This window comes from Oncorhynchus clarkii, chromosome 30, assembly GCF_045791955.1.
Source record: "Oncorhynchus clarkii lewisi isolate Uvic-CL-2024 chromosome 30, UVic_Ocla_1.0, whole genome shotgun sequence".
Classification (NCBI taxonomy): Eukaryota; Metazoa; Chordata; class Actinopteri; order Salmoniformes; family Salmonidae; genus Oncorhynchus; species Oncorhynchus clarkii.
Genome location: NC_092176.1, coordinates 28,089,403 through 28,104,320, shown reverse-complemented (window position 1 = coordinate 28,104,320; position 14,918 = coordinate 28,089,403). Strand labels below are relative to the sequence as shown.

The window sequence follows — 14,918 nt, the reverse complement described above, 5'->3', positions numbered from 1 at the left end:
CTCATTATCACCATGTGGAGTTCTGGCTGACTCAAGTTAACACACCATCAAGCCTGTATTTCCATGTCATCTGTAATGTCATATGTCATGTCAACTGTCATGTCATCTGTCATGTCAACTGTCATGTCATCTGTCATGTCATCTGTCATCTGCCATCTGTCATCTGTCATGTTCCCTCTAGTGGTGTGGGGGCTGTGCTTTTGCAAAGTGGGTGGGGTTATATCCTTCCTGTTTGGCCCTGTCCTCCTGTCTCAGCCTCCAGTATTTATGCTGCAGTAGTTTATGTGTCGGGGGCCTAGAGTCAGTTTGTTATATCTGGAGTACTTCTCCTGTCTTATCCGGTGTCCCGTGTGAATTTAAGTATGCTCTCTCTAATTCTCTCTTTCTCTCTTTCTCTCGGAGGACCTGAGCCCTAGGACCATGACTCAGGACTACCTGGCATGATGACTCCTTGCTGTCCCCAGTCCACCTGGCCGTGCTGCTGCTCCAGTTTCAACTGTTCTGCCTGCGGCTATGGAATGCTGACCTGTTCACCGGACGTACTACCTGTCCCAGACCTGCTGTTTTCAACTCTCTAGAGACAGCAGGAGTGGTAGAGATACTCTTAATGATCGGCTATGAAAAGCCAACTGACATTTACTCCTGAGGTGCTGACTTGTTGCACCCTCGACAACTACTGTGATTATTATTATTTGACCATGCTGGTCATTTATGAACATTTGAACATCTTGGACATGTTCTGTTATAATCTCCACCCGGCACAGCCAGAAGAGGACTGGCCGCCCCTCATAGCCAGGTTCCTCTCTAGGTTTCTTCCTAGGTTTTGGCCTTTCTAGGGAGTTTTTCCTAGCCACCGTGCTTCTACACCTGCATTGCTTGCTGTTTGGGGTTTTAGGCTGGGTTTCTGTACAGCACTTTGAGATATCAGCTGATGTACGAAGGGCTATATAAATACATTTGATTTGATTTGATTTGATCTGTCATGTCATCTGTATTCATGAAAAGAAAGAAACATTGACAGACACTTACGTCATCCACCATTAGGGTAGCTATGGCTCGACCGATCTGATTATAGGACTTGGCTTTTCCTGTTGGCCCCAACAGAATAAACAGGAATCTGTGGTAGTGCGGGGGAAAAGAAACCTCAACAATGGCTCACAAAATGTCTAAATACAGTATGTGCTGCATGGGCATAAGAACAGATACAATGGACAAGGCAAGATGTAGCCATTATGTACAGCTAGTACTTATATGTCAGACATTGTTTACATGTTAGTCCTTTAGCAGGCGCTTTCATCCAGAGCAACTTACGGTCAACCAAGGTTAGGTAAGGCTGTGTGGGGAATAGGTTAGGGTCCACAAAATGTCAAAATACTGTATGTGCTTGCATGAGCATAAGAACAGATACAAAGAACACAGAGAAAGAGACAAATAGACAGACAGACAGACAGACAGACAGACAGACAGACAGACAGACAGACAGACAGACAGACAGCTAGACCGACTGACCGACAGACAGACAAACAGACAGACAGACAGGCAGGCAGGCAGGCAGGCAGGCAGGCAGGCAGGCAGGCAGGCAGGCAGGCAGGCAGGCAGGCAGGCAGGCAGGCAGGCAGGCAGGCAGGTAGGCAGGCAGGCAGGCAGGCAGCTCATTACCTGGTGGGCACAGGAACCTCTGTCAGTCCTCCCAGAGTGGTGGCCTGGGCCAGGCGGACAAAGGCTACAAAGGGCTTATCCAGGAAGTCCACCTCACCCACCAGAACATTAGATGCCTCAGCATCTCTAGGGATCTTTTTCATGAACTTATTCCTTAGCTATGGAGGGAGGGAATGAGGGAGGGAGGGGTAAGAAGGACAGTCAGAGAGAGTTGATACATCAGGGCATACTGTATATGGTATGGACACTGGATTTCTTGTCAGCATAACTGACAAGAACATTTTGAGATGAAATTCCATCATATTTTCAAGTTCAAGTTTCAAGTTTATTTTAATACATTTATACGCACATAAATATCCCAATATGACATTAATAAAGGATTCAGTTGTGACAGGGAAGACATTAGATATGTGTATACAATAGTGTTCTCCTGCTTGACGTTGTCATTGTGTTCTATCAATGCCCTTGGCCTTTCATCGATCCACTCACTGATCTGTTTGAAAATATCATTACATTTCACCTCACTGCTGTTCTGACAGCTTATGTTTTTGCTGGATAAAATAAACTAGTCTCTGAGCATAACATTTAAAGCAATTCTAGTGAATGTAAAAAAAATACCACATCCATTGGAGACTGGGGCTTGACTGTGGGAAAGAAATGTGGCCGTATAACCTGAACTGACCGATCGCATGCGAAGGTGGGCTGCAAATGAGATACTAACGATCTCACCCGATATGAACGTACAATCCCAATGCCAATCCCAGTCTCTACATGTGAGGCAGCAGAGGCACGAGGATGGGACACTGAGAAGCACGTTTTCCCAATGGCAGCTCAATACTGTCCCAGACAAACCTAGCACAGTCACGGGCTATGTCAGCTTATCTACGGAGGCCATTGCCAGCGACACACACGACACGTGGGCTATCACTAGCAAATTGGCACATGTGACCTACTGTTGATTCAAACATCCCCCTGCGACTACGTTAAGTAAAAACCACTCAACCAGAGAATAATAGTGGTTAGAGCGCTGCGTCAGTAACCAAAACGTTGCTGGATCAAATCCCCGAGCTGACAAAGTAAAGATCTGTCATTCTGCCCCTGAACAAGGCAGTTAACCAACTGTTTCCCGCGTGCCAAAGACTTGGATGTCGATTTTAGGCAGCCCCCCGTACCTCTCTGATTCAGAGGGGTTGGGTAAAACGCGGAGGACACATTTCAGTTGAATGCATTCAGTTGTACAACTGACTAGGTATCCCCCTTCCCCTAATCAGTGAGGGTAGATTGGCATAGCCTGGAAATCAGCCTGGTTCTGCTTTACGCTGGCCAAACAGATACAGGAACAGTCAAGTACCCAGAGATGTATTCATTGATGTGTCTACTGAGTTAAACATGGCATATTTGTCCAGCACATTATCTCAAGACAATTATTTGGGCATAAACTTGGCAGAGGCAACTGTTTCAACCCAACGCTCAGCACAATACACCTGACCTATCATTCAGGGAGGGGCTGTATTTCTCACTGGGTTTAAATGCTACTGTTAAATCATCCTTAGACAACACTGAGTTGTATGCCCGCCTGCTCCCCAGATAACTCTGTGACACGAACACTAAAACAAACACAATCCAAGATTTAATTATAACAACACTGTTTCCATCGGGCTCCCCTGGCAACAATGAAACACAACTGTAATCCAAATCCTTTACTGCATATGTACAGAAAGTAACATTAGATTACGGGTTAAATGTTATTTAATACACTATATGTCATGTACAAGCACACATATACACTCAGTATAGCAAACATTAGGACCACCTTCCTAATATTGACTATATTTTGCCCTCAGAAGAGCCTCAATTCATTGTGCATGGACTCTTCAAGGTGTCGAAAGCGTTCCACAGGGATGCTGGCCCATGTTGACTCCAATGCTTCCCACAGTTGTGTCAGGTGGGCTGGATGTCCTTTGGGTAGTTTGATACACACTGGAAACTGCTGAGCGGGAAAAACCCAGCAGCGTTGCAGTTCTTGACACAAAACAGTGCGTCTGGCACCTACTACCATACCCCGTTCAAAGGAAGTTCAATCTTTTGTCTTGTCCATTCACCCTCTGAATGGCACACATACACAATCCTTGTCTCAATTGTCTCAAGGCTAAAAAAATCCTTCTCCTTCCCTTCATCTACACTGATTGAAGTGGATTTAACAAGTGACATCAATAAGGGATCATAGCGTTCACATGGAGTACACACACTCAACACATTGTGCTATTACAAAATAAGAAACATTCACACGCAATTCAATCAAACAGCTTTGCAGAAAACTAACATCATCCCTGCTTAGAGATAATGACATTTTCAGTAATGTAACTAACCTAGATTAACCTACATGAAATAAATATACATTATATTATGACAATAATTCAGTAAAACCAGTCATTTCTCTGTGCAAGGACAATGTTTGATTGAATTGAGCCTGATGAGTTGTAATGTTATATTAGTGGGTCACCTGGTCTGTGCTCGGAGTGTCTGAAATGTCATTCATGCTCCTACTTTGGGCATGACCTGCAAAACAACACAGTACATATAAACAATTGCTTAGGATATGGAGAGGGTTCTAATTATCAATGAAAAATGTGCAAATAATTTTTTGTTCAGTTTTTTCTTCTTCAAATGAAATGAGTTCATACCATGAAGACGATGAAATATTGTCTAGTATAGTACATATTATTATATATTGTCTAGTATTCTAGAGCTTTAAACACATCTGAAAAGACAGGGAAATAATTGGATATTTAGAAGTGATAAAAGAAGTCAAAGGAAGAGAGAGTGAAAGAAAGAGAGAAAGAGAGACAAACAGGCTCTAGAGAGATGATGAAAGCAGTGAGAGGTACATAGAGATAGAGATATAAACGTATCTTGCTTTGGCAATGTTAGAGGTACAGAGAGGTACACAGAGAGAGATAGGTAGAGAGAGAGAGAGGTACAGAGAGAGAATGAGAGAGGTACAGAGGGAGAGAGAGCGGTACGGAGAGAGAGAGAGAGGTACAGAGGGAGAGAGAGAGGTTCGGAGAGAGAGAGAGAGGTAGAGAGAGAGAGGTACAGAGAGAGAGAGAGAGAGAGAGAGAGAAAGATATAGAGAGAGAGTGACCTAAATCGACAGTACACTGTGGCAAAATATTTGACCATGGTTACTGATCAAAACCAAAAACCTTCACAAAGTACAGGCTCAGTGAGCACAGCCTTGCCATTGAGAAGGGTAGACACAGGAAAACTTGGCTGTAGAGGAAAGCCTGTGCAACCACTGCACAACAGCAGAACCTGAGACGGAGCTGCATTTTCTGACAAAATGTCAAAAATATAAAACAATTAGAGAGTGTCATTTCCTCACATTTGAAACACTTATTCAAGGTTTCAAAGACCTCTCTGATGAGAGTAGGCTACCTGTCCTGTTGGGGGAGTACGCAGAGAGCTGTGGGTTGGCAGCGTACTACATTGCTGCCTGCCATAAGTTGAGGGACAGTGTCTGACAGACCAATCAACCTGCACATGTACTCCATTGTATGCTTATTGTTATTGTTGAATGTATGGCTATTTTGACACTTGGTTATTGTTGTTACTGTTGTCCCGTTGACAATTTTGATTCTCATTTTTATATTGTAAATATCCTAAATAAGCTTTGGCAATATGTACATTGTTACGTCATGCCAATAAAGCAAATTGAATTGAATTGAATTGAGTGAGAGAGGTACAGAAATAGAGAGGTACAGAGAGAGAGAGAGAGAGAGAGAGAGAGAGGTGTAGAGAGAGAGAGAGATGTACAGAGAGAGAGAGAGAAAGGACAGAGAGAGAGAGACAGAGAGAGAGGACAGAGAGAGAGAGGTATAGAGAGAGAGGTACAGAGAAAGAGAGAGAGAGAGAGAGAGAGAGAGAGAGAGAGAGAGAGAGAGAGAGAGAGAGATGTACAGAGAGAGATAGAGATGTAGAGAGAGAGGGGGGGGGGACACAGAGAGAGAGAGGTACAGAGAGAGTGAGAGAGAGGTGCAGAGAGAAAAACAAAAACAGGAAGATTTATCTTTCCAAAATGGAGATGTATGGGTAAACCACTTCTCCAATCTTTTTGACTATATAACAAAGAACAAAGAGCAAAACATATACATGATCAAATACATATCTTAGAATCAAATAAAGACTACCAGAGCCCACTGGATTCTCCAATTACCTTGAATGAGCTACAGGACCAAATAAAAACCCTCCAACCCAAAAAGGCCTGTGGTGTTGATGGTATTCTCAATGAAATGATCAAATATACAGACAACAAATTCCATTTGGCTATACTAAAACTCTTTAACATCATCCTTAGCTCTGGCATCGTCCCCAATATTTGGAACCAAGGACTGATCACCCCAATCCACAAAAGTGGAGACAGATTTGACCCCAATAACTACCATGGGATATGCGTCAACAGCAATCTTGGAAAAATTCTCTGCATTATCATTAACAGCAGACGCGTACATTTCCTCAGCTTTTTACCAAATTACCGTACAACAGACCATGTATTCACCCTGCACACCCTAATTGACAAACAAACAAACCAAAACAAAGGCAAAGTCTTCTCATGCTTTGTTGATTTCAAAAAAGCCTTTGACTCAATTTGGCATGAGGGTCTGCTATACAAATTGATGGAAAGTGGTGTTGGGGGTAAAACATACGACATTATAAAATCCATGTACACAAACAACAAGTGTGCGGTTAAAATAGGCAAAAACCACACTTCCCACAGGGCCGTGGGGTGAGACAGGGATGCAGCTTAAGCCCCACCCTCTTCAACATAAATATAAATGAATTGGCGAGGGCACTAGAAAATTCTGCAGCACACGGCCTCACCCTACTAGAATCTGAAGTCAAATGTCTACTGTTTGCTGATGATCTGGTGCTTCTGTCACCAACCAAGGAGGGCCTACAGCAACACCTAGATATTATGCACAGATTCTGCCAGACCTGGGCCCTGACAGTAAATATCAGTAAGACCAAAATAATGGTGTTCCAAAAAGGTCCAGTCCCCAGGACCACAAATACAAATTCCATCTAGACACTGTTGCCATAGAGCACACAAAAAACTATACATACCTTGGCCTAAACATCAGCGCCACAGGTAACTTCCACAAAGATGTGAACGATCTGAGAGACAAGGCAAGAAGGGCGTTCTATGCCATCAAAAATAACATAAAATTCAACATACCAATTAGGATCTGGCTAAAAATACTTGAATCAGTTATAGAACCCATTGCCCTTTATGGTTGTGAGGTCTGGGGTCCAATCACCAACCAAGAAATCACAAAATGGGACAAACACCAAAGTGAGACTCTTCTGCAAAAATATATTCTGTGTACATTGTTGAACACCAAATAATGCATGCAGAGCAGAACTAGGCTGATACCCGCTAATTATCAAAATCCAGAAAAGAGACGTTAAATTCTACAACCACCTAAAAGGAAGCGATTCCCAAACCTTTCATAACAAAGCCATCACCTACAGAGAGATTAACCTGGAGAAGAGTCCCCTAAGCAAGCTGGTCCTGGGGCTCTGTTCACAAACACGAACACAGCCCACAGAGCCTCAGGACAGCAACACAATTAGACCCAACCAAATCAAGAGAAAACAAAAAGATAATTACTTGACACATTGGAAAGAATTAACAAAAAAACTGAGCAAACTAGAATGCTATTTGGCCCTAAACAGAGAGTACACAGTGGCAGAATACCTGACCACCATGACTGACCACAACTTAAGGAAAGCTTTGACTATGTCCAGACTCAGTGTGCATAGCCTTGCTATTGAGAAAGGCTGCCACAGGCAGACCTGGCTCTCAAGAGAAGACAGAGGCAGCTGTTTATCGTTGTCTCTGATTGGGGATCATATTTAGGCAGCCATTTCCCAACTGTGTTTTGTGGGATCTTGTTTTTGAGTTAGTTTGTTTCCTTTTGTTTTTGTAAGTTTCACAAAAATAAAGATGTGGAACTCAGAGCACGCTGCGCCTTGATCCGTCTCTACACACAATATGACATTTGTAATGTCTTTATTCTTTTGGAACTTCTGCGAGTGTAATGTTTGCTGTTCATATATTTGTTTATTTCACTTTTGCATTTTATCTACTCCATTTGCTTAGGCAATGTCAACATATATTTCCCATGCCATTAAAGTCCTTTGAATTGAATTGAATTGAAAGAGATGTAGCGAGAGAAGTACAGAGAGAGAGGTACAGAGAGAGACAGAGGAGGAGGCAGACTCACGCAGACGACCATAGCCTCCTGGCTGTGATTTCATGCGGAGGTCTTCTGTGGAGCGGTTGAATGCGGCTGCTGCACCTGGACTACGGGCTGAGGAGGGAATACAAGTAAAGAAGACAGGAGACTGCTGAACAAGATTATAATTTCCCCTTGGGGATAAATAACGTTTGTTGAATTGAATTGAATAAAACTGAGATTATTGCATGAAAAGATGTGGTCAATTACAATTAATGAAAGTGTAAGACAGCCTGGGCAGTGGGCATACAATTTGATGTTTTAATGTATATAAGTAGAATACAAATGTAACATTTAGGAAGTACTATAATGTGTCTCAAGCTACTGACGGCCATACTTGACCAGAGAGCAGAGGGACACTCACGGGCACCACCACCGCTGGCTTTGCCCATGTCAGCCAGAGAGCGGTGGATGGGCTTTTTGGTCTGGTGCCTGTGCTTCCTCAGGAGGACAAAGCTGATCTTCTCTCTCAGGTCAGGAGATAGCATGCCCTCGTCTACCTGCTGCTCAATGATTTCATCTGGAGGAGAATGTGGTCTTATTATTGTTTGTGTAGAATCACTCACGATCACCACTTCATTTCCTTCTTGGTACCATAACACCTTTCTTGTCAACAACTGAAGGCTACTAGCATCTTAATTTGAGCCAGTTTGCTACAGCAGGAAAATAATCCTGCAGCAACAGGAAATGTGAATTATTATGTAGATTATAATTCATGGACATTTTTGTAGAGGTTGATACAAAATGTTGTACGGGAAAATCAAGTCTGAAATTTGTAAGTGGTAATTACAAACTTCAAAAGCCTTTTTAAACCTCAAAAACACTACGAGTTTTACATTTCCTGTATTGCAGGAAAGTTCTCATGCTATAGGGTGATCATATTAAGATCCTACATCTGCACACATTAAGCTAACTCTTCTTAGAAGGGCAACCATGCTGAAATGCCTCTGCTTGTCAATTGTGACAGAGACTTTACATTTTTTACAGTACTACGTCTTAACATTAGGTAAGAATCACACATATGGCATGCATTAGTGCTCTGTACAAAGGAGTTTGTGTTGCTCACCAACTATCTGTGGCAGTGAGTATCCCTCCAGATCAAGCAGCACAGTGCCGGTCTGTATACAGGTCCTCAGCTCAAACAGACTGTGCAGGGACAGGGTGGACACATGGGGCTTGCTCCACCTCTCTCCTCCATCCTCCACCTTCTCTTCAAACTTCACCCACCTGGACCACAGCACAGGGACAGATAGAGGACATGAGTTGGAGGCGTCAAATGAGTTGGAAGTTAAAAATGACTAATGTCGAATCTGGTATTAGGTCAACACTGACTGAAAACACTGACTGCACTCAGACATTCAGCAGCTCAGACATTCAGTACCTCAGACATTCAGTAGCTCAAACATTCAGTACCTCAGACATTCAGTACCTCAGACATTCAGTAGCTACGACATTCAGTAGCTCAGACATTCATTCATTCAAAATTGGAATGACATCTGTCTATGCTGAAGGAATGGGACAATTTGTTTTATGGCATGTATTTTTGGTATCACCATGCACATGTTAAAATATAAATTAGCCTATACTACAGTTGACTCAGAAGTTGATAACATAGACTGTCAACGTCTTGGCATGAACTTGTTTTGGCATTAAACAGATTTGACATTGGCTGGATTCTACTGTACGTTTCTGTTATGATTCTGTAGGTCTGTGTGAGTAATCTGTTATGATTCTGTAGGTCTGTGTGAGTAATCTTTTATGATTCTGTAGGTCTGTGTGAGTAATCTGTTATGATTCTGTAGGTTTGTGTGTGTAATCTGTTATGATACTGTAGGTCTGTGTGAGTAATCTGTTATGATTCTGTAGGTTTGCGTGTGTAATCTGTTATGATTCTGTAGGTTTGTGTGTGTAATCTGTTATGATTCTGTAGGTTTGTGTGTGTAATCTGTTATGATTCTGTAGGTCTGTGTGTGTGATCTGTTATGATTCTGTAGGTCTGTGTGTATAATCTGTGGGTCAGCAGTCACCTAGCAGACTCTTTCCACTCCAGCTCATCCCCGTCCTGCTGCAGCGTGTCCATCTCAGTGAACAGTGTGGGGGTGGGCATGTCATCCTCCTCTCCCAGGATATAGCGCAGCCGCTCAGCTGCAGGGGACACTGGGATGAACACACACACGCACACACAGGACACACACACCGGACACACACACCGGTCACACACACACACACGTCAGATATCATCACTGATGTCAGACTCATATTTACTCTGGAGTTGTTTTCTTTATTTGGACTTTTATGGATCAGAAATCTAAGCGTGCTTAATCTTTTCCCAGTTTGCCCACTTATTAGTTTCAAGAAATTGTGTAACGGCAGACGGTGAGGATCACATTTCCTAATATCGAAAATAAATAATTTGACTGGCTTGTTGTTGTAATTCCTCACACACATTATTATTTAGGGATGGTTTGCTGACACATCAGAAAGTGTTGAACTTTTTTTCATTCCACTTAAATGGTAATGATCTGATCTTGAGCTTGACAGGATTTCTATTAATCCAACAGGAACACCCATAACCAGAGGGTTTGGTCTCCACCCCGAGCGGTCAATGCTTAGGCTAACTCAGCGACCTGGCTTGTCACATTACAACCTCAATATAGGGGAGAATGGGGTGTGTTGAGACGTTCTATACATTCAGCATCACTACGTCAAGGGAAATATTGTATTTTTTCTAACAAAGATATCTATTATTCAGGATGCTGTGTATTCCTGGAAATAATCTGAATTAATTTAAAAATAACAACATAGCTTGTCCAGAAAAAGTGATCTCTTGGCACAACTTACGAGGTATGAGGTAAATTGAGCATTGGTTCAGGGTAAGTGGAGCCGCCTTGGGGTAATTGGGTGACGGTGTCCTGTGACTGGGTGATGGTGCTGGTAGGTCAAAGTTGAATTAATGGAATGGGGGTGTGATATATGATCTTAAATGTATGCCTACATTCAGATAAAGATCTCGCTGTTCAATATCACTTACCCTTCCATCTCTTGACCAGTTATCTGGGACAGGGACGTTTCAATCTGCCAATTCATTGGCAAGTTCTCTGTATTTGAGGCTACTAAGCCCATGAAACTGGTCCACGAGATTCTTGATTTGTTTATCAAGCTCAGACTCCAAGTCATCAGATGAGACCTTGTGTTCCTCTGCTACTTTATTTGTTTGTCACTGTACCTCTTCAGTGTCATTCAGTCTATTTTTTCCGCTCTTGCTAGTTGCTTGTACTCTTATGGACTTCTTCCCTTCTCTCACTTCCTTGGCTGCTCTGTCAAGAACCTCAAAGGGGGGGGCAAGACCCCTGCTTGTTTTGCGTTTGTTTACATGGGGCTTGATGATGTCAGCTCTGTAGCAATACAAATGCACTATCTTGAGTTCATATGGATGACACCTTGCTAAAGTACGATGCATTTATGCATAAAACTGACTAAACGTGTTGGAGACTATCTGACTGAAGGTTCTGGACTCAGACTGGACCACGACAACACCAATAGGAGGAACAGACTTAGTTGTTGCCCAGCAACAGAGACTGACTGTTTGTACTAGAAATACAAGGAGGTGACTCCAACTGTAGTCCAACTGGATTTGTACCAGAACTTAGAACCTATCAGGGGTATGTAGTATGGTGGCCATTGGCTCATATTAGCCCACACAGATACAAATATGCACTTTCATTCTAGGTTTAGGACCTCATATTGTAGCTGAGAGAGACCCCAACTGATGTATAAAACAATCTTAAAACTATCTACTTAGGTTTAGATACAAGCATCATAAAAACGTATGACACAATAAATTCACTTGAAAATGCGTTTTTTTTCTCTAACATTTACATGAAGATTGACATAGATGTCCATATCTGTGTCCCAAATTACACTCTATTTCCTATATAGTGTACTACTTTTGACCTGAGCCCTATGGGTTATGGTCAAGAGTAGTGCATTAAATAGGGAACAAGGTGCCATTTGGGACACATTCCATATGTGGGTTGTAGTTAGCTGAGGGAAGGGAGCGTTGCACTGCAGCTGGTGGTCACAGTGTTCTAACCTAACCGACGGATGGACCAGAGCCGTCTATAAATTACACACTGAGCTGTAAAAGGCCATGATGGATCAATGGCTTTAAATCATTGTATCGACAGCAACCAACCCGGGAGTGAATTCCTGTTATATTGCCTGTTTGCATGCATTAGTACCCACAAAAACCTCACTTGTCAGCCTATGGGGAAGGACCATAGAAACAGAATCCCATCATCATAGTGATTATATTTCTATGTAGAAAGACAGTACACGTGAATGAGACAGAGCATATTACTTTTTCCCAATGCAGAAAACAACTACTGGGAAACAAATATTCAGCAACCATCACTCCTGTGTTCCAATGGCAGCTTCATTAAATAGTACCCGCAAAACACCAGTCTCAATGTCAACAGTGAAGAGGCGACTCTGGGATGCTGGCCTTCTAGGCAGAGTTCCTCTGTCCAGTGTCTGTGTTTTTTTGCCCATCTTAATCTTTTATTTTTATTGGCCAGTCTGAGATATGGTTTTTTCTTTGCAACTCTGCCTAGAAGGCCAGCATCCCAGAGTCGCCTCTGCAGTGTTGACGTTGAGACTGGTGTTTTGCGGGTACTATTTAATGAACCTGCCAGTTGAGGACTTGTGAGGCATCTGTTTCTCAAACTAGACACTCTAATGTACTTGTCCTCTTGCTCAGTTGTGCAACGGAGCCTCCCACTCCTCTTTCTATTCTGGTTAGAGACAGTTTGTGCTGTTCTATAAAGTGAGTAGTACACAGCGTTGTATGAGATCTTCAGTTTCTTGGCAATTTCTTGCATGGAATAGCCTTCATTTCTCAGAACAAGAATAGACTGACGAGTTTCAGAAGAAAGTGCTTTGTTTCTGGCCATTTTGAGCCTGTAATCGAACCTACAAATGCTGATGCTCAATATACTCAACTAGTCTAAAGAAGGACAGTTTTATTGCTTCTTTAATCAGGACAACAGTTTTCATCTGTGCTAACATAATTGCAAGAGTGTTTTCTAATGATCAATTAGCCTTTTAAAATGATAAACTTGGATTAGCTAACACAACATGCCATTGGAACACAGGAGTGATGGTTGCTGATAATGGGCACGCCTATGTTGATATTCCATTAAAAATCAGCCGTTTCCAGCTACAATAGTCATTTACAACATTAACATTAACATGTCTACACTATATTTCTGATCAATTTGATGTTATTTTAATGGACAAAAAATTAGCTTTTCTTTCAAAAACAATGACATTTCTAAGTGACCCCAAACTTTTGAACGGTAGTGTACATTTTTTAAACCCTTACGTATTTATCCAACTGTAATAAAAACACTGACACAAACAGTTTTCAAAGTGTGAGAAAATGACAGGTACGGGTAGACAGAGAGACTGTCACTACAGTAAGCAGTTTCATTCACTTTCCCGAAATTCTCTCTCTTCAGCATTTTCTAAGCTTTCATCTCCCAAAATGTTGTTGTCCTGAAGGTACTTCTGTACGACTCACAACCTTCAAACAGCTTCTAATCTTATAGGGATAGTTCCACAAAACAACATATTTATGTGGAACTGAACTATACCTTGTATTTCCTTCTTCTCTCAAATATATTCAAACATAGTGTTCCTTTTATTCCTGTGTAACAGCCCTCTCCTAAAATTGCAGCCATGCAGATGCTCTCTTACACCAGCTAACAAGCTGACTGAGACGAACAACAGCTGCATATTCATACTACTGTGCTGCGTTGAACTCAGTTACACCACATAAAGTGATGTGCACAGCTTCACCTAGCAATTCAACCAGGTCAGCATTCTGGCCAAGGGATGCAATTCCAACCAAACCTGATTTATGTTTTATTTTAGTTCCTGTAAGCATTACAGATCCACTTCCTCATACAGGAAAACATATGCAGTTATCTACATTTGACATTTTAGTCAATTTAGCAGATGCTCTTTTCCAGAGGGACTTGCAGGATAAATTAGAGTTAAGTGCCTTGCTCAAGGGCTTTGCTTTCAATGACTGGCCCATCATGCTTAACCTCTAGGCTTCCTGCCGCCAAAAAGGAAATAACAACTGGCTATTGAATCTGAAATACTGTCTTCGTCAACTGTCCGGACCGTGCGTCACTGAGAGTTGTTATGACGCAGCCAGCGTAACAGGAGTTGTGACTTGTGGAGGGAATGGAATGAAATCAAATCAAACAAATGGAAACCATGTGTTTGATACCATTCATTCCATTCCATACTGTAGTGCAGCATAGTGACATGTGACTCATCATGACTCACTTGTGATGTGATGCGAGAAGTGATTGGTTTTTATGGTGCATAGGCACTGGAGTGTGATGTGATTGAAGCCCAGGTAGTGCACTACATAGCGAATAGGGTGCCATTTGTCACGCAGACCATGACTAACTTGTGCGGTTGATGTCTTGAGGAACTTGGAGGTCATGTGGGTCCATGAGTCCCTCCTCTAGGTCCCTGTATCTGTCTCTGTCATCATGGTCATGGTGTCTATGGTGGTCGTAGTGTCTGTCCCCCCTCTCCTTGTCTGCTGCCTCACGGCCCCCCGCAGAACGTCTTCGCCGGCGTTTCCGTCTGTACCCACGAGGCACCGGGACACCGATGTAGATGTTCTGCTGGTCTGTGGACAAACGGTAATGCAAATTACATTAACATCAAAGTTGGTTACTGGGACACTAATGTAGATGGACTAATGGCCTGTAAACAAACCGTAATGTAAAGTCACATTAACATACATGATTTAAATCAGTCATTGAGGAGAACGTACTGCAAACATGTATTACAGAAACAGAACGTCCTAAAAAAGACATTAAACTGGGCTTAATAATAGTTTTACATTATTTAGAAAAGCCAAACAACAACCTTGAC

General features: G+C 42.3%; 1 protein-coding gene across 3 annotated transcripts in view; it reads right to left on the bottom strand.

The window, feature by feature from the left end:
• Window positions 1-14,642, bottom strand: part of LOC139390062 (electrogenic sodium bicarbonate cotransporter 4-like) — a 32,166-nt gene extending 17,524 nt beyond the window's left edge. For 2 of the 3 annotated variants that reach the window (XM_071137182.1, XM_071137183.1), the window contains exons 1-8: window positions 14,443-14,642; window positions 9,986-10,115; window positions 9,025-9,185; window positions 8,323-8,478; window positions 7,947-8,033; window positions 4,163-4,218; window positions 1,660-1,817; window positions 1,030-1,117 (exon numbers count right to left, since the gene is read on the bottom strand). In XM_071137182.1, coding sequence (XP_070993283.1) covers window positions 1,030-1,117; window positions 1,660-1,817; window positions 4,163-4,218; window positions 7,947-8,033; window positions 8,323-8,478; window positions 9,025-9,185; window positions 9,986-10,115; window positions 14,443-14,488 — 882 coding nt within the window. In that variant the 5' untranslated portion in view covers window positions 14,489-14,642. The remainder of the gene's footprint in view (window positions 1-1,029; window positions 1,118-1,659; window positions 1,818-4,162; window positions 4,219-7,946; window positions 8,034-8,322; window positions 8,479-9,024; window positions 9,186-9,985; window positions 10,116-14,442) is intronic. The other variant, XM_071137181.1, reaches the window with a different exon arrangement.
• Between the last annotated feature and the right edge of the window lie 276 nt (window positions 14,643-14,918).